This window comes from Pelodiscus sinensis, chromosome 24 (genome assembly GCF_052426305.1).
Source record: "Pelodiscus sinensis isolate ZL-2025 chromosome 24, ASM5242630v1, whole genome shotgun sequence".
Taxonomy (NCBI): Eukaryota; Metazoa; Chordata; order Testudines; family Trionychidae; genus Pelodiscus; species Pelodiscus sinensis.
This window is the reverse complement of record NC_143075.1, coordinates 1,694,046-1,721,469: the sequence shown is the minus strand read 5'-3', so window position 1 is coordinate 1,721,469 and position 27,424 is coordinate 1,694,046. Positions and strand designations below refer to the sequence as shown.

The window sequence follows — 27,424 nt, the reverse complement described above, 5'->3', positions numbered from 1 at the left end:
GCCAATCAGCGCGTCACGCGCAGAACGTGCCGCGCGGATTGGACGCCGCCCGCCCGCTCGTCGCGCCAATCAGGGCCTTTGTTTAGAGTTTCGCGAGGAGGCGGCGGTGTCTCCTTCTCAGGGCCAATAGGCGGAGCAGAAGGCTCTCACGTGGCCCCCCTAGCTCGACCTAATGATTGGCTACGCAGTCTGACAGTTTAGCGTTTCTCGTTTCCCGTTCGCTGACTGAGCTGTCATAATATTTGGTCCCCCCCACTCACTGCCCGCTTCCTTTTCGCAGTGATTGGTTGGTGCAGCAGTCAGTGAAAGGATTCCAACTGTCTGATTGGCTTTGAAAACTGTCAGTTCATGGCCTTCGCGTCCTCTTCAGGTCCTGCCTTTGATCGATGAATGGCTGTAGAATGTGTCAGTGCAGCGATTCCCCTCACTGATTGGTTAGGTGGGTTGTCAGTAAGGTCCATTAGCTCGCCATGCCCGCCCTCCGTTGTCAGTGATTGGCTGTAGGGAGTGTCAGTTTGGACGCTCCCCCAATGGGCGGCCCGGGGTGTGTGCGGAGCGCGCGGTGTGGCCGGCCCGGCGGCGGCGGCGGCAGCGGGAAGAGGCGGCGGCGCGCGCCTGGATCCCGGTCGCGAGGAGGCGGAGGAGGATGTGGCGCGCGGAGGGGAAATGGCTGCCGAAAACAAGCCGGAAGGTGAGAGCGCCGGGCCCGTCCCCTCAGCCCGGCCGGCGCGCGCTCACGGGCCGACCCCCCCCCGCGGCCGGGCCGCGCCGCCCCGCGCCACAAAGTTTCGCTGTGGCGGGCGCGGGGGGCGCGGCCCGGCGCGCGAAGGGCGCCCCCGCGGGGCGGGCGGGCGCGTCCCGGCCTGGCAGCCCGCGGAGGGCAGCGCCGGGCCCGGCCTGTGGCGCCCGGGCAGCGAGTCACGGGGCCGCCCGCTGCGGGGGAGGGCGCAGCCCCCTTCCCGCTCCGCGGCCCCCGCCACGGCGGGCCCGGCCACTCGGGGCCCCCGGCCCGCCCCGCCCGCCAGGCCTCTCCCCGCCGCGGGGCGGCCGAGCCGGTGCCCTCCAGCCCGGCCGGGCGCGGTGCCGCTGCGCGGGGGGCGGCGGTGTGAACTTCTCGCCGCGCCATGTGCGAAGGCCCGGCACGCTGGCTCCACCTCCGCGCGGGGGGCCCCGGCGTGTGCCCGCAGCGCCGGGAAGATGGCAGGCGGTGTCCGCGTGAGGCCCGCCCGGCGGGTGCAGAAGAGACCGAGCCCATGGACCTGGGGCAAATGCAGGGCGGGCGTTGGTGCACACAGCCCGGTGTCAGGGCAGATCGTGCGCACACACTTCTCCTCGGGGGGGGCATAGTTATCTTTTAACTGTTCATTACAATTAGCCAATTCCGCTCTGCCAACCCATGCACACCACTGGCGTTTTAATGTTGTTTCCCTCTTCTCTTCCAAGCTCTTTGCCATTGTTATTTGCATCTTGTGGTGTTTTACATTTTTTGCGGTGGGCTCCATGGATTGATACTTTTCAGTAGTGGAATGCAGTGAGGCCCTAATTAAACTCCTACTCTAATATAAATACAAAAAATGCGCATATTTCAGCTTGTGGAATGGTACCGTATAGCATTTGGAACCTTCCTTCTAATCCCACCAATTGACATTGTATGTGCACACTCTTTTTGCTCCCCTATAGGCAAAATACAATATTTGGGCTTCAAGGTGATGGCAATGTATGGCATGATCAGTTTTCCACAATGTAGAGGGCAGGCCAATTACAATTTACTCAAGTTCATGCAATGACCACTTCTTTACACCTGTTTTGAGGAAAAAGCAGATCACTATATTGGGATGTGTCAGGAAATGTGTGCTCCTGTCATGAGTTACATGTTCCTCAGAGGAAGGATGATTATTGATTTGTACTTTGATAATGTGGCCCTGATTCCAATTGGGACATTTGAAAGCTATTGTAATATGTATAGCAATAATTGTGTCCATCTCATGGGAAGGTGCAGGTTGTATGCTGCCTGTGGGTTATAGAAGGCAGATCCTGCCCTTGTGTTGTTTAGCCCATGGGGAGGAGTCAGCAGATGATACACTACTTTCTCTCTGGGAGGTAAAGGTTACCTGGTGGTATGGAAAGAGCAATTATAGGAGGGACCTCCTATGTAAATAGTGGTGCATCTGTCCTTACACAAGTGCACGTACATCTCTCTGCACGCATACTGTGCTCCACCCTAGGGAGAAGGGACAGCATCATCAGCAGCCACCTTTGTCCCCACTAGTACTGAACTGATAATGAGTGCTGAGAGGATGAATAGGGCCACTATACTGAATATACTTTCTCTGTATATGTTTTTATTTATGTATACATATGCATGTGAGTTTGGGTTGCATGAATTCTTTCTACATTTTAATATGTTTTTAATACACCTCACTCCATAGCAAGAGACTGGCATGTGCACTTTCCTTTCCGGCACAAGCAACTAAGGACAAAATTGTGTATTCTCTTCCAATAACTCTCATAATGAGTTGCATGCATAGTCCTTTACCAAGTAAAAAGCCTGTGATGAGCGGGGAGAAGGCATGCTGAATGCACACCCTGAGGGGTAAGCTACCTGGTTTTGCTTAGCATTCCTTGAATCATGATAGTGAAATCAATACACAGAAGTAAAATAAATCTGTAACTCTTTTGGTTAATGAGGTAGGCTAAACAACATGTTTTTGGGGGTTGCAAAGAGGTGATTTAATTTTTAGGTATCTGAACAGTTTATCTATCTTGTGCAAGGTGTTAGTGAAAAGGTGTGTTGTCAAAGTTGCAGTCTTTTGGAGGGATTGTCTGTCCTGTCTGGTTTGAATAGTCTGTTGTTTTATTATTATTAGAGCAAGTCAATAGGGCACGACGAAAAGAATTGGGCAAAGATCATGAATCCATTGAGTAGGAGGGAGGAGATATTTGGGACATAGGAAGTCTCAAGAGGTATGCCTGTCATGTAATAGTTTTCAGGAGGTGATGGAAACAAGGAGAAATGTATTGAGAGGAAACAAAAAAGGGTTCACCAATACAAGATTACTGTAGTCTCACATTTTTTTTAGTTTGTAGATTTATGCAAAGACAACTTCATTTTCCTATTGGATACTCCAAAAGGGATTGAAACTTATGTGAGTAGCTTAAAATGGTTAACTCCATACTTAGTTTCTTTTTAAAATCATTTTAGAAAAAACATACTAAATATTTTACGTGAGTAGGAAAGAGTTAAAGCGTACAACTCTTCAGCTCAAAGTTGTTCTATATAAATACATTGTTGAAAAACAGAAGATCTGAGATAAGGATTTTTTTTATTGCATATCCACAAGGGGGTAGTGATGTACTGTCTAAGATATTTGAAGCAGAAGTGCTGGATAATCTCTTTTGAAACACTTTAGATTTACAGATAAAGGTGGTGTATTTGCATTTTAACTTAATAAGATCTTCTTTTAAAAATGTTTATTGGCAAAATTCTTGATTTTTAACATGATATTTTTACATTTTGGGAAAATGACCATTTATTACTTTTGAATGGTGGAATGCACTTTATATATGTATACGTGATTTTTTTTTTATTGACATACAGTAATTAAAATATTGAGAAATACAAGTTGGAAGTTGGGGTAAAGCTGAGAGTAGGCTTTGTAGTGTTGGTGCTGTGTTTCTCTAGATTAATTCATGAAAGACAGGTCCATCAGTGGCTAGACTGGGCAGGATTGTGTCCCTAGGTTCTGTTTGCCAGAAGCTGGGAATGGGCAGTGGAATGGCTCACTTGATGATCTGTTCTGTTCATTCACTCGGGAGCACCTGACATTTGGTCACTGTTGGAAGACTGGATACTGGGCTAGTTGGACCTTTGGATCTCACACATTATGGGCATTCTTATGTTAGGTGTAAAATGTGAACTCCTTAAATATAAAGGCCATAAAGAGACAGCTCATCATTAGAGATGGTAAGTGCCCCTTGCCAATTAACTTCATCAGTGGCCAGACGTGCCTGCCTGGAGCAGGGTCATGCAGTGAGACCCTGATTGTGACGGGAACAGCAGCTGGACCCTAATGCTGCAGCGGAGATGGTGGCAGGACCTACATTAAAACAGTTAACCAGTTGCGTAATATCCTTTAACCAATTAAGCTTTTTAACATGGATACTCAAAGTACTTCCGTGTAATCAGATTTTTTCCTGTTTCTTTTCTTTACATAGGTTTGTCAAAAACAGTTTCACAACCTATTTAAAACCAGCTTAAAATGTAGCTGATCCATAGTGCCCAGAGAAGGAAAAACAAATTGTAATGCTGAAGCAGGATGGGGTATAATTTATTAATTAATATTATGTCAAAGACACAAAGTTAGGGCTGATTTTGCTAGGAATTGTACAATAGACAAAGTTTATTAAGCAAATGTTTGTAATCATGTTTAAATCACAAGTTTAACAGCAGTGGAGTGGATAGGATGCTTGGGGTCAGATATACTTTTTTTTTTTTTTTGGAGGGGGGGCGTAACATCTGTGATAGAACATTGACTAGTGATCTGAGGTTAGCCTTTCTTTATCAGGGAAGGGAAGAGAAAAATAAGTAATTGATTTACTGATAGAAATGTAGCCGTGTTAGTCTGGTGTAGCTGAAACAAAATACAGGACTATGTAGCACTTTAAAGACTAACAAGATGGTTTATTAGATGATGAGCTTTCGTGGGCCAGACCTACTTCCTCAGATCAAAAAAACAAAAAAAGTTTTTTTGATCTGAGGAAGTGGGTCTGGCCCACGAAAGCTCATCATCTAATAAACCATCTTGTTAGTCTTTAAAGTGGTACATAGTCCTGTATTTAATTGATTTACTATTACTGGAAGAAGGCAGTAACCTGTCATTTCCTAATTGTATTTACTGTATCTAACTTTATGTTAATACTTGTTATTAAACATTAAAATAATTTCATAAACTCTGCTAATTTGAGGCTATGGATAAAGTATATCTTTTGTGTTAGTCTGCCTTGAAGAGACAGTGATAAATATTCCTTACTTCCATCACTTCTGATTCCTTAGTGCTCCATTTTCCCTGAGGAAAGTTGTCTTTATCTCTTTTAGTAAATCTTAACTAAGTTAATATGTATCTTCTGGAAAGTTTTTCCTTATATGCTACTATAGTTGGATTACTGTCTTTTTGCTGTTTGTATGTGCATTGCTTGGTACGATGCAGCCCCAAAATACTACCGCAATATAAATATTAAATTGCATAAAAATGATGAACAGGAGTATTGTCAGCTGAATCTTTCATTAATCTTTTTTGATGCTTCTGAATTCATTACTACTGTCTGTTGTCCTGTGATTTAGAATACCCTGGGCTTTATTCTTTCCTCACTTACATTCGTGTAGATGATGAACTCCACTGAAATAATAAAATCTAAATAATGTGAAACTGGTGTAAATGAGAGGAGAATCAGAATCTATATCTTGATTTTAATATTAGCATTTTTCTGTTTAGTAACCTTGAATTAATTTGTCCCATTTCCTTTCAGGATTTTGTGTGCATATGTAACAACATTTCTCCCACATACCCTATTTTCATTTTGAGAGTATGTAATAGGTTTTGTGACTTCATATTGGCAGGTAGGCATTAACTTTAAAACTGCTGGAATGAATTGAGTTGATATCTTATCTATCAAGTGTGACTTTTGATTGTTTAGTACAGGTATCTTCTTTAATTTTTTTATAAGTTGTTAACATCTCTTGTGTTGAGGTGAATGACCCACAGGGTCACTAATTGCTATAATTTACTACTATGTACAACTTATTTCTAGAGAAAGGGGTAAACAGTGAAGTGGCAAAATTTGCAGATGATACCCAAGTGCTCAAGATAGTTGAGACCAAAGAAGACTGTGAAGAAATTCAAAAAGATCTCACCGAACTAAGTGACTGGACAACAAAATGTCAAATTAAATTTAATGTTGATAAATGCAAAGTAATGCACATTGGAAAACATAATTCCAACTATACATACAATATGATGGGAACTATTTTAGCTACAACTACTCAAGAGAGAGATCTTGGACTCATTGTGGATAGTTCTCTGAAAACATCCACTCAGTGTCCAGCAGCTGGCAAAAACCAAATAGAATGTTAGGAATAAGAAACAGTTATTTACTTGTTCCTACAATATAAGAACTAGGGATCACCAAATGAAATTAATAGGCAGCAAACAAACAAAAGGAAGTTTTTCCTTTACTCAACTCACAGTCAATCTGTGGAACTCCTTGCTAGAGGATGTGGTGAAGACTAGGACTTTAACAGCGTTCAAAAAAGAGCCAGATAGATTCATGGACTTTAGGGTCATCAATAGCTATTAGCCAGGATGGGTAGGAATGGTATCTCTAGCTTCTGTTGGTCTGGAAACATATGACAGGAGAGGGATCATGTGAGGATTATCTGTTGTGTTCCCTCCCACTGGGCATCTGGATATTGGCCACTGTTGGCAGACGGGATAGTGGGTTAGATGGACCTTTGGTCTGACCCAGTATGGCCATTCTTATGTAAGATCTGTTATAAATATCCTTTTTCATGTCTCACATTTGAACTTTTTTAGTCTATATTATGTTGGTTAATTCCTATATTTTGAGCAGAACCCATGTCATCTATTTCATGATCGACTGAGAAGTCTGTTACACAAATCCATATGATTCTTAGTTGGTTAACAATTTTCTTTGTGTGCTTCAAAGAACAACTGCACATTGTAATTCAGGGAGTTGACTTCTGTAATACAAATTTCAAGAGTTAAGATATGAAATTTAAATTCAGCCTGTCAAAGGTTTAAATGTGAGCTGTTTAAAAACACAGTTGTATGAAGGCAGGTATTTACAGCAGTAGTGCTGGTAGTGGAATATAGAACCCAAGTTTTATTCCCCACTTGAAGCTTTAAAATTATTTTAATTGTATATATGTATACTGAAGCAGTTGTGGCTAAAATGAGCTTTGTTGACAGTTGTGGTATCTGAAATCTATTTCTGTGTCATAGGACTGATACAGCATGAGTATTACAAGCTTCTCCCCATCGTACAAACTTGAAAGAAACCCTCCTGTGGCGATCAGAGGGTAATTCATTCTACAGACCTCTTCAGTTTTCTCTTGAGACTGATAGTAAGGATGGTACTTATACATAGTTAGCTCAGTTTAGTAGTGGAAGAACATTATCATCTGATAGCCATTAGGAATGATAGACTTAGTCTGTGGAATGTTGCACAGATGTCCACATCTCCAAAACCATCTCTCTGGACATGCTTGCCATGGAGATTGTAGAGCCTTCTCACTCATACATATATTGTTTTGGGGGCAGGACTAAGGTGTACCTGGCAGAGTTCATTAAGTGCTCTGATGGTACAAATAATAAACAATAGCGTATTACTACTGCTCCCTATCCTGTACCTCTCCTGTCATTAGATTGGAGGACTTGAATTTCCAGAATATTAACATGGCATCTTAAACAATCAGTGAATTTCCATTTTTTAAAAACCATGAATGGAGAATTGACACCAAGATGGTATGTTTCTTTGTGTTTGATTTCGTTCTTATGAATGCTTTAGGAAATTGACATACTCAAAATGCAGCAGAACAGTAGCCACGTGTTTTAAATTGTTTGGATAGTTAATAAACTAGTATTTTTACTCGTCCCAGTTGCCTTATAATATCAAGGTGATGGGGTTTTTTGCTATTAATTTAGGCAGAGTCAGTAAATATGATTTTGATGGAGATACTATACTACGCAAAGTAATTCTTAGAATACTGTTATTTTCCTTACTGCAAGCTACATTAATAGTTAGGAGAATGCAGCAGTCAAGGGGCTTTTGGCTTTTGAAATATTTAATATGCAAAATAATATTTATATTAAAAAATGGAAAACAAATAATATAGGGACAGTCATAGTCAGTGATGTTAACAATTGGATACTGATGATTGTGGTACAGGATTTTGTAGGTGTCCGTCTTAAAGTTTTGAAGTAATTTACTGCCAAGCAGCTTCCTATAACAGAACATTTGCTTAGAAAAATGCAGAATTATGATTGGATAGTTATAACAAAGGGAGCTCATCATTACTTGATCTTTCATTGTTCTCATATCACTTGTTTTGGAATATGTTAATTCTCAGTCTGTTGAATGTTAGTTTTCTAACCAAGTTAATTTTGCAGGATCTAAGATCATATTGTGATTTTTTTTTTTCCCCCAGATAACAATATTTAATCTTCATTAATCCTTTGAAGTAATGAATACATGCATCTGGCTGTCCTAGTGGTGTTGACATTGGGTCAAGGACAACAATTACTGTGCTTGCTGGACAGAATTGGCTTAGAATCAGTTGCCATGAGGATATTTATAATATTTGTTTTTCTAGAAGATGTTGATTATCACAATTAATTTAAGGTTTGTGGCCTAGAGGCCAGGGTGTCTTTGGTGCATGGTACTATACTGTGGAAGTTGGTCATACTGCTAGTCCAGTATAGCTGGTCTCTGAGCTTTAGGGCTTGCAGTAAGTCTTGTGTCTTTTCTCATGCCTCTCCCACAGGTAGATTGGGAGAATGACAACCAGAGTGGTAACTAATCAGTTTTCCAGATTTTAGTACTGGTGAACAGATGAGCTACAGTTGCAGAATATTATTGGGTGTTTAAAGACTATGGTGTATGCTTTTTGTAAGCTTGAAAAACAAAATAACTTTTCATTGTAACATTGGTTACAAAATACTTAGTTCATTCCTGTTCTTTAATGCTTTACTTTTTACACAAACCTAGTTTGTGTAATGGTTCCTGAATGGCAGGCTACTGGCTTTGATAAACGTTTGTACACATTTTGATTTAATTTAGAAGATTGCTATCTTTACGAAGGATGTTAAATATCAGTTAATTTAATAGTTGATTAACCTCATAAATTACTATCGGTTAGTTGACTAGGGGTGGGGCTGGCAGCCAGGGCACTCTAGCCCCACTCCTTGGGAGCTCTCTGCCAACCCCCACTACTGCCTCTATCAGAGGCAGCGGCGTGGGGTGCCAGGTGGGAGCTGGTCCGTGAGTCTAAAAACCAGCTTCCCTTGTGGACCGGCTGCCTGCTGCCCCGTGCTGCTGCCTCTGAAGCAGAGGCAGCAGCATGGGGTGGTATCAGCCACTGTCTGGAGCAGGTCTGAGCTCCTGAACCTGGCATAAGCTGGAATTGATCTGGGCTGCCTGCCTGCTTGGCTCCTAATACACTTTAAATGCAGAGCCGCTGTGGGGGTAAGTCCCGGATCTGGCACAAGCTGGGACTGAGCCGAACTGCTGGCCAGCCTGCTACAAAAAATTACTGGCAAGGGGGGGTGGAATGCATATAGTCTGTAGCATTAATCTATAAGCATTTGCTTATTGGTTAGTCGGTTAATCGACCATACTGTTACATCCTATATCTTTACTTAAAATTAGTCTGTCATGCTCTGAACGAGTAGACAGTTGAGCAGTCATCTTAGTTTGCTCTTTACCTCCAGTAATATGTGAATTTCAGTTACAGTTTAATAATTCATTTGAAATTCTGATAAAATTCTAATGTAGAAGCTGAACTTCTTTAGTTCTCCCTTCTGTTCCCTTCCTTTTCAGGGCTTGTTAATCATGTAATTTACAACCTAGGAAGAGAAGTCACTCTACCTTCTCCAAAATACAGAAGAGAATTAGCATTTGACTATGGGGACGTTTCCTCTCATCCTGTAAAGATTAAAGTTGGGTCATGTCTATGCCAGCGAGCTTACAGTGGCACAGCTATCCCATGCAGCTGTGTTGCTATAAGATTGCTCATGTAGTCACTCTGTATCAACAGGAGAGAGCTCTCCTGTGGACTTAATTAAACAATCCCCAGTGAGTGTCTTTACACCAGCACTTCTGTTGGTATATCTTACATAGCTCAGGGGTCTATTTTTTTTTTTTCAGACCCCAAGTGACATACAGTATTTTGACAAATGTGGTAGTGTAGACATAGCCTTTGGTTTTGTCTACACTATACAGTGTGTAGTGACACAGGTGTGTCACTACATCTGTATCACTAAAAGTCGTGTAGTATAGCCACTGTTTGACTCTTCTGCTGACAAAATACTTTGACTGCCACTAAGCAGCATTGTCAGCAGAAAAGTGCTGTTCACATTGGTGCTTGTTATGGGCAAAACTTGTGTCTTTGGCTAGCAGGGTGTCATTTTAACATCTCCTGAAAGGCTGTGTCTACACTGGCAACTTCTGTCTATATTGTATGTTGGAATTGCGTTTAAGAAAACCAAAACCCCTGCTTGGTTTTTCTTACAACTGAATCTTTCCCATTTTCCTTTTGACCTGCTTAGTGTTACATTAAGTTAAGACTTCTCTATGTGCTTCCCACTTCAGGCTTTAAATATGGCTCTTGTTTACTTGTTTAAATCTGCTCTCTTCATAGTACAGTAATTTCTCATTTAACACGTGTGCGCTTAACACGTTTTCGCGGTCGTCCAATTTTTTTTAGGGAACGTTTTTTCAATTACATAACCGTCCGTGGAATAACACGATTTCCCTAGCCGTCCTGTTGCCGGCGGCCGCGCAGGACTTCCCCCGCCTCCCTGCAAAGCGGCGGAGGGTTCACTGCTCGCTGCGCCGTTCCCTGCTGACTCCCCCTTGCTGGATGCCTTGCCCTCCTCTGCCCCCGCTTGCAGGCCAGCGGCTGGGTTTCCCCAGCCAGCCCGTCGCCAGCGGCTGCGTAGGGCTTCCCCCGCCTCCCTGCAAAGCAGCAGTGGGTTTGCCGCTTGCTGCGCTGTTTCTTGGTGACCCCTCCCTCGCCGGATGCAGTGTGGGTCCCGGCAGACCCATCACGGGCATACTCCCAATCCAATCCCCCTCCCCTCTCCTCCCCTTTCCTTCCCCAGAGCCAAACACCTCCCCTCCCTGCTGTAACCCAGTCTCCTTTCTCCCCCAACCTTATGTCCCGGTCCCAACACACACCACCGCTTGAAACGCAACCGCCACCCTTTCCATTATTTTCAATGGGAGAATTGACCCCACATAACACATTTTTGCTTAACATGATCATTTTTCGGAAACATATCTATAGTGTTAAGTGAAGAATTACTGTATCTCGAAAATCTAATCAGTTGTTGCTTTTAAAGGTATACCATCAACTGAAAATGTAGTCTATTAAAAAAGTAGTTTGAGGTTGTGCATCTGCCCTTTGAATTCTCCAGCCAGCATTTGGGTTTTACAGTCACATTTTCTTATTTTATGATGTTTTCCTTTTCTGTGTGAAAGACTACCCAAACAATAGGGGAAACAGATTGGTTGACTGTATCAGTAAAACTAAGTACTATAGAACCTCAGGCTTATGTTTTGACCAGTCAACCACACATGTCCTCTGGAACCGGAAGTACAACATCAGTAGCAGCACGCGCGCACACTCTGCAGTAAAGTACTGCATTGAATGTAAACTATTGAAAAAGCAACATTTTTCTTCTGCATAGTAAAGTTTCAAAGCTCTGTTAAGTCAGTGTTCACTTGTAAATTTTGAAAGAAACCATGATGTTTTGTTTGGAGGTGTTCATAACTCTGAGGTTTCACTGAATTCATAAAGTGTTCTTAAATGCATAAAATACACTAAAATATTTTTTCTCTTATAGCATTTCTACATATAACTTTTAACAATAGTAAGTTTAAAAAAAGTGTTATTTTGAAATTTATTCTTTCTGAGATCTGAAACTCTTGACCCCTTTTGGATGGAGACAGTCATCTTGCCCTTCTGCCTAGGGTTTTTCTAGGCTGCAAAATTTCCCTGTCTACACTTGGGCTAAGTCTACAATACCACTTTACTGCATTTCAACTTTCTGGCTTTATCTACATTGGCACGATCTTGTGCAAAAGCAACTGCTTTTGTGCAAAAACTTGCTGCCTGTCTACACTGGTCGCAAGTTCTTGCACAAGTACACTGATGTTCTAATGTATGAAATCAGTGCTTCTTGCGCAAAAACTATGATGCTCCCACTCAGGAAGAAGCCCTCTTGCGCAACTGTTCTTGTGCAAGAGGCCAGTGTAGACAGGCAACATGCTCTCTTGTGCAAGAAAGCTCTGATGGCCATTTTAACCATGGGGCTTTCTTGCACAAGAAATGCATCTACACTGTCATGGATGCTCTTGCGCAAAAGCACGTGCCCATGTAGACGCTCTCTTCTGGAACAGTTTTTGCACAAGAACTCTTCTGCAAGGTCATGCCAATGTAGACGTAACCTCTGACTCGGGGATGTGAAAAAGCACCCCCCCCCCCCCCCCGACTGCAGCAAGTTTACAGTGTAAATCAGGCAACAGCTCTAGGAGCCGTGTGGAACCCATTGTGGAGGTGGTTTATTTAGAGCACTGGGAGAGCTCTCTCCCACAAGTGGAGACAAAGCCTTTGAGTTTCCCAGAGAGTCACATAGTATAAGCAGGCCTGCTTTGCCTTCTCCTTAGAGCAGTGGTCCCCAACCTTTTGGGGTTGCCATGCGTCTGGGGGCGGGGCCACACAAGTGCCTGGGGGCTCGGGGTACAAGAATGGCTTGGACCAGCCCATGTCACTCGACGGGTGCACGTAAATGGCTCGGCGGGTGCCATGGCACCCATGGGCACCGCGTTAGGGACCACTACCTCAGAGGCTATAAACTGTGTAATGGCCCACAGGTAAAAGTTACCACGCAGGCCTTAATAAGCTAGGACATTTATTTTTAAGGTGAAAGTGTTAGAGAAAACATATTGAAACAATGGAAGACCCTGTCTGTGGTAAGCTCACTAGCAACTCAAACAAGGACTCTAGTACAGTGTTTCTTAAACTTTTTAAGACCGAGGAACACCAAACAACTTTTTTTTTTTTTGAGGAACACCGAGGATATTTTGCTGAACAAGTGGGTTGTGCCCACGAAAGCTCATGATATGTCTTGTTAGTCTATAACATGCTACCAGATCATTTGTTGCTTTTTCTGTACAGACTAACTTGGCTACCCCCTGAAACTTGTATTCCATAAATACATTCTTGTGTCACACACTTTCAAATGTTCCTTTGAAGCTCAAAACACTTCCCAGTGTTTATATTGGTCATGTCTTCTCCTGTAAAAGTCAAATACAATTCTTTGATACATAAACTTTCCATTTTTAATACAATGGACTCCCGAGCTACTTGAACTTTTAATTCAGTAAGGTTTTTCATGGATATTGCAAGAAATTGCAATGGATGTCACAAGATGCACTGTGAAATATAATGGTTACACTTGATTAAAATGCTGTATTTCAGTCATTGTCTTCTGTTTTCAGTATTTTTCTGCTTCTGTTAACAGTCTTTCCTGTTCAAATTTTTATATTCTTTATTGTTTTTTCTGAACACTGCCTCCCTCACTTTTCTTTTAGTTACACTCAGTTCATGTTTCTTTTCCTTACCTTCATCTTTCTTATTGTGCATCTGCATTAAATTTAAAACATTTATGGATGCTGCTTTCTCATGCTAACTGCTACTTGGCAGCATTGCACATACTCCTGCAATTCTGTTCCTGTACCACTGCTTGAGAAACCATTCTTCTCCCAATTCAGCATGTGTATGCAAGGTGTTTACTAACATGTGGCACTGAAATACAATTCCTCCCCCCCCCACTATTTATTAATGGTAATGGAGAGTTGATGCTTTTCGCCATCTTGTCTTTGAATGGATAACGACACCTTTTTCTTCTGATGGATTCTCCATTCAGATTGTTGAATCTGGAGTGCCTGTTTGTGCTCAGAGGCATTATCGACTTGAGGTTACAGTGTAGGTCTTCTCAGTAACAAAGAAAAAACGCATTTTGGTTTCTGTAGAAATTAGATTTTATAAACCTTAAGTCGAATAGAAATGTTTCCATGAATTTGTAAAACCAAATGAGACCAGTCTATTGGAGATGTTTGCAGTGTGTGTTGTATTTTTCATTGTGGGTATCCCTAAAAGAGCAGTTGATTAGCCCATTATTTTCATTCAAGTTGGTAGTAAGTGCCAAATAGCATAATATTATTAAAATAATTACTATAGACTGCAAACCTCTTAATACTCTGAATTTTTTTTACAAAAGGTTAGCAATATTTTTGAAAAAATTCGTAAAGAGCTCTTTTACCCATGTGCACCTCAGTTTCCTCATATTTAAAATAAGGTAACCCTTTCCAGAATGGAAGGACTGACTTTATTTTCCCTTAAATTCCCTTGGTATTTTCGGATAATTATTTGTACTACAGTAGTATGTATTTCTACTACAGGCAGTCCCCGGGTTACGTACAAGATAGGGACTGTAGGTTTGTTCTTAAGTTGATTTTGTATGCAAGTCGGAACTGGTACATATTGTAGGGGAAACTCTAGCCAAACATTTCTCCAGAACTCAGTTTTATTCTCTCACACCTCACTTCCCTCAGTCCTTTATTCTCAAGCTGAGGTGTCTGCTGAGAAAAGCCGTTCCGCGTCTCCCTGGTCTGCTGTGGGGGGCGCTAGCTTCGTGTCTCCCTGGTCTGCTGGCGGGAAGCAGCTAGTGCGGGGTTGTCTCACGCCGTTTGTAAGTAGGGATCCGATGTAAGTCAGATCCATGTAACCCGGGGACTGCCTGTACACTATTTCTACCCTGTCCTCCCCAGGTGTGCACCCTAGGCCACTCTGGAACCCGCCCCAGCACCTTACCATGAGGGCATGGCGCCCCTTACATCTCCTGCCCCAGGGCCGACTAGTTTTCGCTGACCCGACCCGACCGGACGGGACCTGGGGGAGGCGGGACTTGAACCCATGACCCTGTGCTCCCCAGGCGAGCGCCCTATCCCCTAGGAATATTAAAGTATATTTTTTACAATTCTTTGTTTTACCTCACTTCCTAGCTATGTATCTTTGCTAAATACATAGATCTCCTCCTTGCTCAAGTTCGTATATACAAGTTCACATCATTTCTGCCTCAAATTCTTGTATGTCTAAATCCAAAATTGTATCGGCAATTTTGTTGCTTTATTAATTTGCAAAATATATTTAGTTTTCGATCCATGGTTACCTAGAGGTCTGTGTTTTAACATTATTGTTTGTCAGGGTTTTCATTTCTACTGAATATTTAAAAACAAACTTTTTTTGCTTAAATATTTTTATCTGTCCAAAATGTGGTGGTGTGTGTGTGCGTGCGCTTTTTTTTTAAAACACCCAGGTTTTTACTTTAATAAAAGCTGTGGGATTTTCAGGGGGCTGTATCTCTGGGCATATTTACTCAAGTGACCCAAATTTTGGATCACTAACCTATCTCACACCATCTCCTGAAGGATACCAGATTTCAGGACAATATGAGTTACCATGTGCAGAAAAAGACACTTACCCTTGAGTATATCAGAACTGATGCTCCATTCTTAACAAATATTTCTGCTAGACCGTATCTAACAACTGCTATTTGAGGGAAAGCTTATGTGCCTATGTGAAAAATACTGGAATGCCAAGCCTCCCAAAAATCGCCCATTAGTAATTTAAATATAAATTGGTTGTTCATTGCATATTACATTTAATTGTAAAATATCTTGTTTTAAAAAAAATATTGTTTTTTTAAACATTTAAAAAACATATTTTAAACAATTTTAAAAAATATTGTTTTCTGTTAAGTGAAAATTGATAAATAATTTAGTATTGGGGTGGTTGAATAACAGAAAAAACATCTGAATATATTGCTCAACAAATTTTAATATTAGTGGTCAAATGATAGTATTTGAGTAGGTATAAATCTGGTAGACTACCACCAAGTATTTGCCAAATTATTCTAAAAATATCCATCAAATTGATCAAATGGCAAGTTGTTACTAGTAGGTTACCGTCTTACGCTCCTTGGTTTTCACATAAGTAAGTAGTGGTATGTATTTTCCTATATGTTGTTGGCTTACTTTCTTCCTTCCTATACACTCCTTATCTATGTCTAGACTGCACCTGTTTTGAGCAAAAAATATGCAAATGGGTAAAGTGTGGAATATTGCTGCACCTCATTTGCATAATTAATGAGGCTCTGTTTTTGCACAAGAGGTTTCTGCACCAGAGCCGTTCTTCCTGAAAAAAATGTGGAAGAACGGCTCTTGCGCAAGAGGGGAGGGGGGTTTGTGCAAAAAGGATCCGTGTAGATGACTCCTTTTTGCGCAAAAGCCTCTTGTGCAGAAATGGAGCCTCATAATTATGAAAACGAGGCGCAGTGATATTCCATACTTCATCTCATTTGCATATGTTTTTGTGCAAGAGGCTATAGTGTAGACATAGCCCCTTTGTTTCTTTACCATAGCTTTCATTGTACTATACCTTCTTCAATAATTTTTGCTCTTATTCTTTTCCCTCTCCATATCACAAAATGTCTCCGTCATATTACTTTGCTAACATTTCCTATTGATGTCGTCTTGCTCACCTACTCTCACCTGGCCACCACAGGGTTTTACAAGAAATTAAACATAGTATCCACAGTTTGTTGAGGAAAAATTGGGATTGGGGCAGGCGCTTTCTATGGATAGAACCCAAGTAGTAAACTGCCTCTCTCCCCGCTCAAAAGTAGGTGAGGGACTCCATCTGGCTTGTATGCCTCTGATCATTTTGAAACAGCCAGTGTATCATCTACTTGAGAACCTGCAGGCTGCTTTGAAGATGAGAGGTTGTGGGGGGGGGGGGGGGGACTCTTCTACTTTACCCCTTCTCCAAACTCATGTCTACTGAGATGGGGGGTATGTACACTTGTCCTTTTATTTCTTTGGTTACAGTCTTCATACTTTTACCCACACTCTCTCAGCTTCCTCCAGAGAACAGCTCCATTGACTTACATTCTGCTGTTGCTCATAACCTTCCCAAGCAGGCAGTCCAATTAATCTGACATGGTGGTTGTTTCACTGCTTCACCAGCTTCTGAATAGAAATTCTGTAAACTGACAAATTTGGTTAGTTTTTGCTCTACTACAACATAGGAAACTAGGTACTGGAATAACTTGTTTAAGGCAGTGTTATATTAGTTACACTTAGTTCATGTTTGGAGCATTAATTTTGCAACCATGAGGACTATGGATTTAATTACTTGAAAATAAAAGCTTAGTTTTGGAGATCATGATGGCACTCGCCTTGGAAAGCTTCCTAATTGTCCTGGGCGATTTAGCAAGTGGACTTTTTAAGCCTTTATGTTGGTGTCCAAGGTTGTTACATTCAGTAGTAGTAAATTTTTTGCAAAAATTAAAAATAAAGTAAAATAGCTAAGAAAGGCAAGCTTAAATACGTTAACAGATTATGCCTTTTATGATTATATCCTTTTACCTTGTGAAATAATAATACTGTGGAATAACCTAACCTTCTGACATCAGGATTATCTGCAGCAGAAGTGAAAATATTTTTTTCAGAAAAGATAGCCTTAGGCCAATTGGCTTTTTATAAGGGGCTATTTCTTTGACGGATGTGGTTTAAATATAGAAATTGTTGCATCAGTGCGACATCATGATCTAACATATACATGCGGTCAAATTAATTCTTTTTTCAGTTTGTTTTATATATAGTGTAATTTTCTGTTCTCCAGTCTTTAAGTGTGTTAATTGCAGACACAATTAATACAGCAGCTATTTAGCTCTGTGTGTTGTTTTTGTATGCAATAATTTGTGATTATTTTTAATAACCATGTCATCTGGTTCTAATTTAAACAACAAAAAGCTGATAAGTTTTTAATGGTATTGATACCAAATTACTCATCAAATTGGTGATCATTGAAGTTTAGCAATTTGAAACAATTACACTGAGTTTTCCCAAATAACCCCATGTAGAGATAATCAATGTGACTGAATTGTGTCTAATAATTTTGTTTTATCTCCAGACTTCACAACTGGAAGAATGTAGATAGGCTTACTATTTATAGGAAACTCACAAATTTGAGATTTGAGTCTGAACTTATCCAATTTATTAAAATTAGGATAAATTATATACATTTACTGTGATTAAATGCAACTATGTGGTAAAGTTTCCACTCTTTTTGTAGTCATTTTTGAAAAATCAACACAAAATGTTCAAAGATTGAGTTTAAAAGTCACCTTAATTTTACATGGAGGGAGGTTGTGTGGAAGAAATCTTCAGAAGAACCTGAAGGATTTAGAACCACATGTTCATCTGAGCATCAGTGGGATTTGTGCTCCTGAATTCTGTAGGAAACATTCTGAAAATCTCTGAAGGTTAATAGTGGTCTCACTGCATGAAAACATTAACAAACATGGACTATTTTTATAGTGAAAAATTATGAAATATTAATTGTCATGTATTAATATGTCATCAATTGCTAATTACTCAAATAGCAATTGTTAGATTTACCCTTCCCATATATCTGGGTGTCATTTTAATGGAAACTTGTACCAGAATCACTTCTATAGATAACCTTATTTAGCTGTTTATTTCAGTTTTGTTTTAACAACACACATACAAAAGTCTGGATACCTTTTCCATGCATTTAAATATTCAGATATGGTGATTAAATTTTATTGCAATGTTCAATTTTTGATATATGTTAACACTCTGTGAGCAAAATTTTAACTTTTTCCTCTATGCTGAGATGCAGTTTAGAAACTAATTATCTTTGAATTGTATTTATTACTAAATAGAAGATTACCTGGTGTTGCTCAGATCTTTATCTCAATTTTTGTTTTTCTTCGTTTGAATTATTGCTCTGGGATGGGTATAGGAATGAGGGGTTTAATATGCAGGTTGCCCCAGGGGGAGCGGACTACACCAGCCCTCTCCAAACACAGCAGCTTGGAGCCAGGAGAGAAATTCCTTTCCATGGCTGCTGCAGCTCCAGTGAGCACAGATGAAGGAAGGGTGTATGTCTTCTAGCTGGGGGATGGATGGATGGACAGACACAAAAAACAAACTCTCTCAAATATATAGCTGTCCCTTTATCCACCTCTGCCTGCTGCTGCCTCAGTGGGCTCATAGATGTTTGTCTTTATGTCTGGCCCCTTGCTGCCCCCCTGTGGTCATAATACACTTTATACCTGTGGTCCCCAACATGGTACCCGTGGGACCATGGCACCCACAGGGGTATTTATGTGCGCCCGTGCCGGCATTTTAAAACTACTTACATTCACCCCGCTTAGAGCAGGGTCGGCAGCCTGGGGCTCACGAGGGAGCCCGATGTGGCGCTTTGGAGGCTTGAGCCCCGCCCCCACCGCAGCAGGCAGCCCGCACCGGTGCTTCAGTAGCCGGAGCAAACCCCACAGTGGTCGGGTCCTCCCCTCCCCCCCCCACGCAAAACAGCCGTGGCTGGGCCCTTTGTGATGCAGGAGCTGTGAACCGGCAGGGGAGGGTCCCTCATGGCCGCTTCCGCCCCCCTGCACAAGCCCGTTGGCTGGACCTGGACTATGGCAGCTGCGGGAACCTACCAATTGCCAAGTATATGGCCAGGCAGGTCCTGTGGGAGAAACAGGAGAGCAGCTGGTAAGTGTCCGGCCCCCCCAGCTACTCCCACTCCGATATCTTCACCCACAGAACTCTCCTCCCAGACCCTGCACCCCAATCCCCTGCCCTGAGGCAAAATCCAAACCCCTGGCCTGACCCCCTTCTCCCCCCCCCCCCCCCCCCCAGTAAAATGTATGGTATTTTCAGTTTCTCAGATGGAAAGCCAGTTGGGACATTCTTCCCCTGCCATGTGGAAGGGAATGTGAAATTTAAAGGTGCCATAATGTTTTTGGGGGGGCGGGCGGGGAGGATGCTTTTTTTGCTCAATATTTGGACATCCCCCCTTTTATTAATGCAATTTAAAAAAAAATAATTACAATATAATTAAACTAAAAATTATCCAACTAAATTATGTTTCTATTAAATTTATCCAAATCACATTTAATATGAAAATAGCCTTCAATTTCACATTTGATGCCTTTTTTTGTTGGCGCCTGCCACGCTGTTCTGAAAACATGAATGTGCTATTGGCCACAAAAAGGTTGGGGACCACTGCTTTATACAATGTAACTGTCCCTGCTTTCCCTCCCACACCCCCTGCTGTTCCCATGTAATCATTATGTAGCAGAGCCCTCCCTTTCTGTTGTTTAAGAAACAATCCCATTCTAGGCACATTCAGTTTTCCAGAAGCTGCATACCAAATTTGGTGGTCCTAGCTCTTACCATTTCGGATGAGTTCTTGACCAGGCAGGCAGACAGTCTCTCACAGGCAAACAAACTCATAGGCAGGCTCTTTCAAATGTACAGGCAGTCCCCGGGTTACGTACAAGATAGGGACTGTAGGTTTGTTCTTAAGTTGAATTTGTATGTAAGTCGGAACTGGTACATATTGTAGGGGAAACTCTAGCCAAACATTTTTTTTAGTTTTGGATAGCATAGGGAAAGGTTAACTCCCCTCTAATGTTTGTTTTGCTGTCTGTTCCCCTGTTCAGAAGATTTCACATCTATTTCTGTCCCTGTGACAAACTCAGGACTAAAGGAGTAACTCATCAAATACCAAACAGCTCTGCACCATGCTTTGAGCTAATAGCTTTATTTCCACACACCACCCAGGGTTCTAGGAGGAGGGTCCTTTTTTTGCTAACACAATGAGGCCAGCACTTTGTTTGTTTTGGTGGAGTCTTTGTTTGCCCAGGGAGCCCGGCATGTATAGAGGGGAGGAGGGGCAGAGAGGCTGCTTTTGTCTGTTCGGCAGCCTGTTGCTCAGGGGAGGGGGCAGCCTGTTGCTGGCAGGGGGGTGGGGGGGGGGCAGCGGGCGTGGGGAGGCACTTTTCCTCTGCCCGGCAGCTCTGCGGGACCCCAGTCGGAGCCGGCCCGAGGAGGAGGAGGATCTTAGGACCCAGGTGAGCGAGCCCCGGGAATGCTGCTGCGCATGTGCGGGAGTTGCCTCACCCCGTTCGTATCTAGGGATCCGACGTAAGTCGGATCCACGTAAGTCGGGGACTGCCTGTATAGTAAACTAGTTGAAAATTAGGGTTATAAAACGTGTATATCTGAGTTTTGTAAGCTTATCCTATATATGTTTGTATAGTTTGGAACTGTAGCTAACCATTTTTGTATTCTGAAATTGTACATACTACTGATAAAACTCAGCAGTTAAATGTCTAGAGTTCCATATCCACCTTCAGGATCAAGCTATTTAAGAACCAGTTTAAAAATGCGGCAGGGGAAGAGTGTAGGACAGAGGCTCATTGTGATTTGCTGTTGTGTGTTTGAGAGTTTTATGGACGATGTTGCTTCCCATGGGAGGATGAAGTACAGGGATCATGAACAAGCCCATAAAATGTAAAGGGTTTATGGTATATAATGAATACATAACTTTCTATGAACTTTATATTAGTTTCACTTGAGCTTTTGTCTCACTAACAAATTTGTTTTGAATAGATGTTGTTCATATGGTTCAAATGTGCTGATTTTATTGAATCAAAACAAGATTTTGGGTGACTTGTTGTAATATTTTGTTTTCTTATAAACAGCCTCTGAAGAAAACTCTCTTAGAAAGATTTTTGAACTGTGGCTGCCAGGTCTATACTAAGTGATAAAAGAACTTTTAAGTCAATATAATGGCATCTATACTGGGAGGATTGGCTGGAGTAAAAAAATCATATTCCTGATTGGAAAAGATCTGACGCTAGTATTATGTTGTATGGGGCAAGATGGCCTGGTGAAACTTAACAGTCATCTTGGACATGTCTATGCCATGAATTCTGAATTTGACTGATGATCACTTGTCTCATTTCCTAATTTGTAAAATGGGGGATATGTCCTTCCTGATGGTGTTTTGCTTGAGATGACATTTGTAAAGTATTTAAAGCAGGGATGTGAATGGTTAACCAATTAACCAGTTGGAGGTGCACAGGGCCCACCTCAGCCCTTGTCCGTAGTGTGGACAGGGGGCGCTCCAGCCCTTCTCCCTGTCTAATTGGTTAAATGATTAAACATAAAGTTTAACTGATTAACCAATTAAAAGGGATTTTACATCTCTAATTGAAAATGTAGAGCAATATAAGAGCATTGAATGTTATCAGTAGCTATTTCACGTTCTGTAAACTGTCTGGTATTTAATATACTTTTTTAAATTGCAACAAAAATGTTAAACTTTTCAATGCCTTGATACTTGATTGGAAAAGAATGAAAAATATTTGCATGAGCAATTAGTCACTATTCTTTGCTATGTTTTACTCAAAGAAATATTAATCTGGCATTAATAAGACCCTTTTTAATAACAGTACTGTTCTGTGCTGCTGCCATTAAAAGTTGTAACACATTTCAAAATAATACTTTATGACAAAGTATTTTACCTTACTTTCTTTAGATACAGTAGAAATGCTACCTTTTAGCTAGCTGTCAGCACTGGAATTCTGGCACTACAGTGCACCTGAGAAACTAGGTGTGACAATATTGAATGCTGGTAGTAGCAACCTGAACACACTGGCATATGGGGTAGTCCCCAACAGCAGGATCTAATCTCAAGGGGTGCTTTGTAAGTCTTCAGATAACTCAGAAGGGAAACATTTTTCCCTTTATGAAGGGGTCTAATTGCCATCAGAAGCTATAGTAGTGGTTTTTAGTTGACTATATCAGATCCAACTGCAATGGAGCTATTTTGGAGTGGCCAGTTGGTATATGTATGTTGGGGAACATGCTTCCAGATTAATGTGGTGCTATGTTGCTATCACAGTATGCTTATGCAGGGGTGTCGTAGTACAATAGAACTGCAGTGTTACGAACACCGGACTTGTGAAACATTCAGTCAACCACACAGCTCTTTTAGACCCGGAAGAGAAATCAGGTTGGAAGTAGCAAGCACAGTGGCTCTGGCTGGGGCTGGCACAGTGGGGAGTGCAGCCTTGTCTGGGGCTGCTGTGGTGAGAAGCACAGCCTCAGTTGGAGCTAGCACGGTACAGGAGAACAGTCCTGGCCTGGGCGTGTGGTGGGAGCACATCCCTGGCTGGGGCTGGAGTCAGCTGGGCACACGGGCCGGACCAGCGCCATGGGGGTGGGGATACAGCCTTGGCCAGGCCTGGAGGCAGCGAGGATGGCCCCTGTCCGGGGCTGGTGCAGTGGGGGACGCAGCCCCAGCCAGCAGTGCCCAGTGGAGGGCTGGAGACAGCAGGGAGTCCAACCCCACCCCATAGCAGAGCCTGTAGCCAGGTAGGGAGCCTTGACCTCCCCTCGTCTGGCAAACTCCCATTATTTGGGACAGCTTAAGTGCTGGACCAGAGAGGTCTGACCTGTACTATCTTAAGTGTAAACTACAGTAGACTTCCGATAATCCGGCACCTTTGAGACCTAGGTGGTGCCGGATTATCAGATATGCTGGAATATTGGAAGGTAGTCCGGCGGGGGGCTGTGACGGGTCTGCTGGGACCCGCACTACGTCCGAGGGGTGGGCAAGGAACGACACGGCGAGAGGTGAACCCTCCGCCGTTTTGCAGCTCAGGATATCCTCGGTGCCAACAACACCATTATTTGGCACCAACGGCACTCCCGTGTCGAGCAGTTTCTTATGCTCAAGTTCTCCAGCTCGGCATCGCTGTTATCGAGCGATGACAAAGAAGAGCTCTCGATTGGCAACCACTCTCCAAGGCACTGGTCCCCAAGATAACCTCAGCAACCACTGCACCACGTAACAGTATAGCAACAACCACTGCAATGGCTTCCCCTTCCCATGCCCCTTCCCTCTAACTGGCCTTACTGGGACCTGTGGACACCATATCGAGCTCAACACCCACCACAGGGGCAACAGCTCGTGCCAGCTGCTCATACCTCCAGAGCAGCATCCTTGCCATCTCTTGACAGATTGCTCGACCAAGAGGAAGAGAAGATGGCTTCCAGTGATGAGGTATTATGTCTCCTCTCGTCCAGCAACCCATATGTCCTCCTCCTCTCCAGACAACACTCTCATGGCCCCACCTCCTATGGCAGGAGACGACTTCCGTTCTTTTCAAGAACTCTACAAACTTGTTGCCAGTGTCCTTGAGGTCTTCCTGGTCAGCCTCCCCAAGACCCAACACAAACTGACCAGCATACTCCATGCCACATCAGCCTCCAAACTGGCCTTGCTTATGGACCCTGCCAAGATTTATATGGCAGATACCAGCTAAGATTCCACCAGTCTGCAAGAGATCTGATCATAAATACTACATGACCCCACAGGGTGCAGATTATTGTTTTCTCATCTATTCTCCCAACTCTATAGAGAAAGATGCTGTCAAACAAAGGGCCAAACAGAGCATCACACGTGCTACCCCATACAACAAAGAGTGGAAGCGCTTAGATCTTATGGGTAGAAAGGCTTATTCCTCAGCCTCTCTTCAGCTACATATATCAAATTACACAGTGTTGTTGGTGAAATACACCCACCACATCTTTGAAGAGCTCTCACTCTTTACTGACAAAATGCAGGACAATGTAGCACTTTAAAGACTAACAAGATGGTTTATTAGATGATGAGCTTTCGTGGGCCAGACCCACTTCCTCAGATCAAATAGTGGAAGAAAGTAGTCACAACCATATATACCAAAGGATACAATTAAAAAAATGAACAAATATGAAAAGGACAAATCACATTGCAGAACAGAAGGGGGATGCGGGGGGGGGGGGGGGGGGAGGGGCAGGAAGGAAGGTAAGTGTCTGTGAATTGATGATATTAAAGGTAGGGAGAGTGGGATGTTTGTGAGTTAATGGTATTACAAGTGATAATTGGGGAAACTGTCTTGGTAATGGGTGAGAGAGTTCAAATTCTTGTTAAGTCCTTGTTGGCAAATGTCGAATTTTAACATGAATGACAGTTCAGAGGATTCCCTTTCAAGTGCAGATGTAAAAGGTCTTTGTAGCAGAATGCAGGTGGCTAAGTCATTTAGAGAGTGTCCTTTCTGGTTAAAGTGGCAAGAAACTGTTTTCTCTTTGTGATCTTGTCTGATATCTGTTTTGTGGGCATTAATCCTTTGGCGAAGTGTCTGAGATGTTTGTCCAATGTCCAACACTTCTGTTCTGCAATGTGATTTGTCCTTTTCATATTTGTTCATTTTTTTAATTGTATCCTTTGGTATATATGGTTGTGACTACTTTCTTCCACTATTTGATCTGAGGAAGTGGGTCTGGCCCATGAAAGCTCATCATCTAATAAACCATCTTGTTAGTCTTTAAAGTGCTACATTGTCCTGCATTTTGCTTCAACTATCCCAGACTAACACGGCTACATTTCTATCACTCTTTACTGACAACTTATCAGATGACAAAAAAGAACAATTTTCTGCCAATATAAACAAGGAAATGTTGAGCTCCCAAACAGGCCTTCAGGCTGCCCTTGACGCGACCATTATCATGATGAGGAGGTCCTCCTGCCTCTATTTGTCAGGGTTTCTTCACAAAGTGCAGGCAACGATAGAGGATCTCTCCGTCCAGGGATCTAAGCTGTTCGCTGATACCACTGATGTGTCCCTCCATTCACTCATGGATTCCAGAACAACGTTGAAAACCCTTGGGATACATGTGCCTGCAGCCAAGCGCAAACAAATGATATTTTAATCAGAGTGATTGAAAGAGGAGGATCTGTAAATCTTAGAGGTACAACAGGAGGTGACGACAAACCAGATGCAGGCAGGCCACTGACCATCTGGCCACGTCTCAGCCACCTATCTCCAGACAAACATTTTGAAGGTTAGGTGGAAAATCCGTTATCTCTTAATCCAGAAAAATCCCAATCTCATCTGCTATTCCAGCAATGTTTGCTGCCCTGCTTCCACCAATGGTCCTCTATCACGACCAACAAGTGGGTGCTAGAAGTCGTGAAGGCCAGATACTGCATTCCCTTTACCGATACCCCTTCCACCCACCCACCTACCATCTCTGTCCCTTTTCAGGGATCCATCTCACAAAAGCATTCTACTCGACGAGGTTGAGTATCTTCTCCACCTAGATGCCATAGAACTGGTACCTCAATGTCACAGGAACAAAGGCTTCTACTCTCGCTATTTCCTCATAACAAAAAAAATCAGGAGAGTGGAGACCAATCCTCGATCTCAGGAAACTCGACTGTCACCGGGCAAACACTTCAAGATGGTGAGCTTAGTTACTGTAATACCAGCCCTAAACGAAGGGGACTGGCTATTGACTCTCGATCTCCAAGATGCTTATTTTCATGTGTCCATCTGTGCAGCTCATCGGAAATATCTGAGGCTTACACTGGGCACTGCACATTTCCAATACACAGTCCTACCCTTTGGACTCTCCACGATGCCAAGGGTCTTCTCAAAACTTATCGCAGTTGTGGCTGCCCACCTCCACGAAAGAGGGATATCCATATTTCTCTATTTAGACGACTGCCTGATCAGAGCACCCGTGCACCAAGTGGCCCTCGAGACAGTCTTCCAAGCCATGTCCTTATTCTAGATCCCAGGGCTCCAAATAAACCTAGGCAAATGCTAGCTCCAACCAGCACATACCATGGAGTTTATAGGAGCCTATCTTGACTGCATCCAGGCAATAGCCTCTCTTCCCTGCCACCGTTTCCAAATGATCAAGCACCTCAGTCAGGTGCTGCAGTCCAGCCGCCAAGTTCCTGCAAGAAATTGCCTGCAGGTTCTAGGCCACGTGGCAGCGGCCACATTAATGGTGTTGCATGCTAGGTTGCATGTGAGGCTGATGCAGCAATGCCTCGGAATGGTGTACAGACCCCATTACACCAGTATCAACAAGCTGATACCACTCCCAAACAGGATGAAGCACTCACTAGGTTGGTGGACAAACCAAAAAAGTGTGCTGGGGTACTTTTCCACAGAAGTCCCCTGACCATCATGGTCTCAACGGATGCCTTCCTCCTGGGTTGGGGAGTGCACTCAGGCCCCCTCACAGTCCAGGGGCAATGGCAGTCCCATGAGCGCTCCCTCCGTATCAACATGTTGGAGGTCAGAGTGGTACAATATGCACGTCAGAACTTCCTGCAACACATACAGGGCAACACTGTACAGTTGTTTACAGACAATCAAGCCACAATGTTCTACATAAACAGGCAGGGCAGAGCCAGATCTGGTTGTGGTACATAGATCACAATGTCTGAATACAAGCCGCTTACCTGCTGGCCAAGGACAATGTTATGGCAGACACCTGCAGCAGGAAGTTCACCTCCAGCCATGAATGGGAGATCGACGACATACTTCACATGATACTCTCACATTAAGGTTTCCCAATGATCGACTTAAGACGGCTGCAAACAACAAGTGTCCACAGTATTGTTCACGTGCGGGCATTGATTCACACTCTCTGGGGGTTGCTTTTACAATACCTTGGAGCGCACCCCTTCTCAATGCCTTCCTGCCAATCCCTCTTCTTCAATAAGCGGTTAAGATAAGAGCGGGGACAGCATCAGTCATGCTCATCTCTCCAGCTTGGCCCCACCAGACCTGGAGTAACCTTCTCTTCAAAGTTACAGACTACATCTGTTCTCAAAGTG

The 27,424-nt window shown here is 42.9% G+C and overlaps 1 protein-coding gene across 5 annotated transcripts in view; it reads left to right on the top strand.

Annotated features, from left to right (window-relative positions):
- The first annotated feature begins 377 nt into the window (after positions 1 to 377).
- Positions 378 to 27,424, top strand: part of CAMTA1 (calmodulin binding transcription activator 1) — a 982,645-nt gene continuing 955,598 nt past the window's right edge. For 2 of the 5 annotated variants that reach the window (XM_089773030.1, XM_089773027.1), the window contains exon 1: positions 380 to 691. In XM_089773030.1, the coding sequence (XP_089629156.1) occupies positions 667 to 691 (25 nt within the window). In that variant the 5' untranslated portion in view covers positions 380 to 666. Of the gene's footprint in view, positions 692 to 27,424 lie in introns of all 5 variants that reach the window. The other 3 variants (XM_089773035.1, XM_089773028.1, XM_089773029.1) reach the window with 3 other exon arrangements.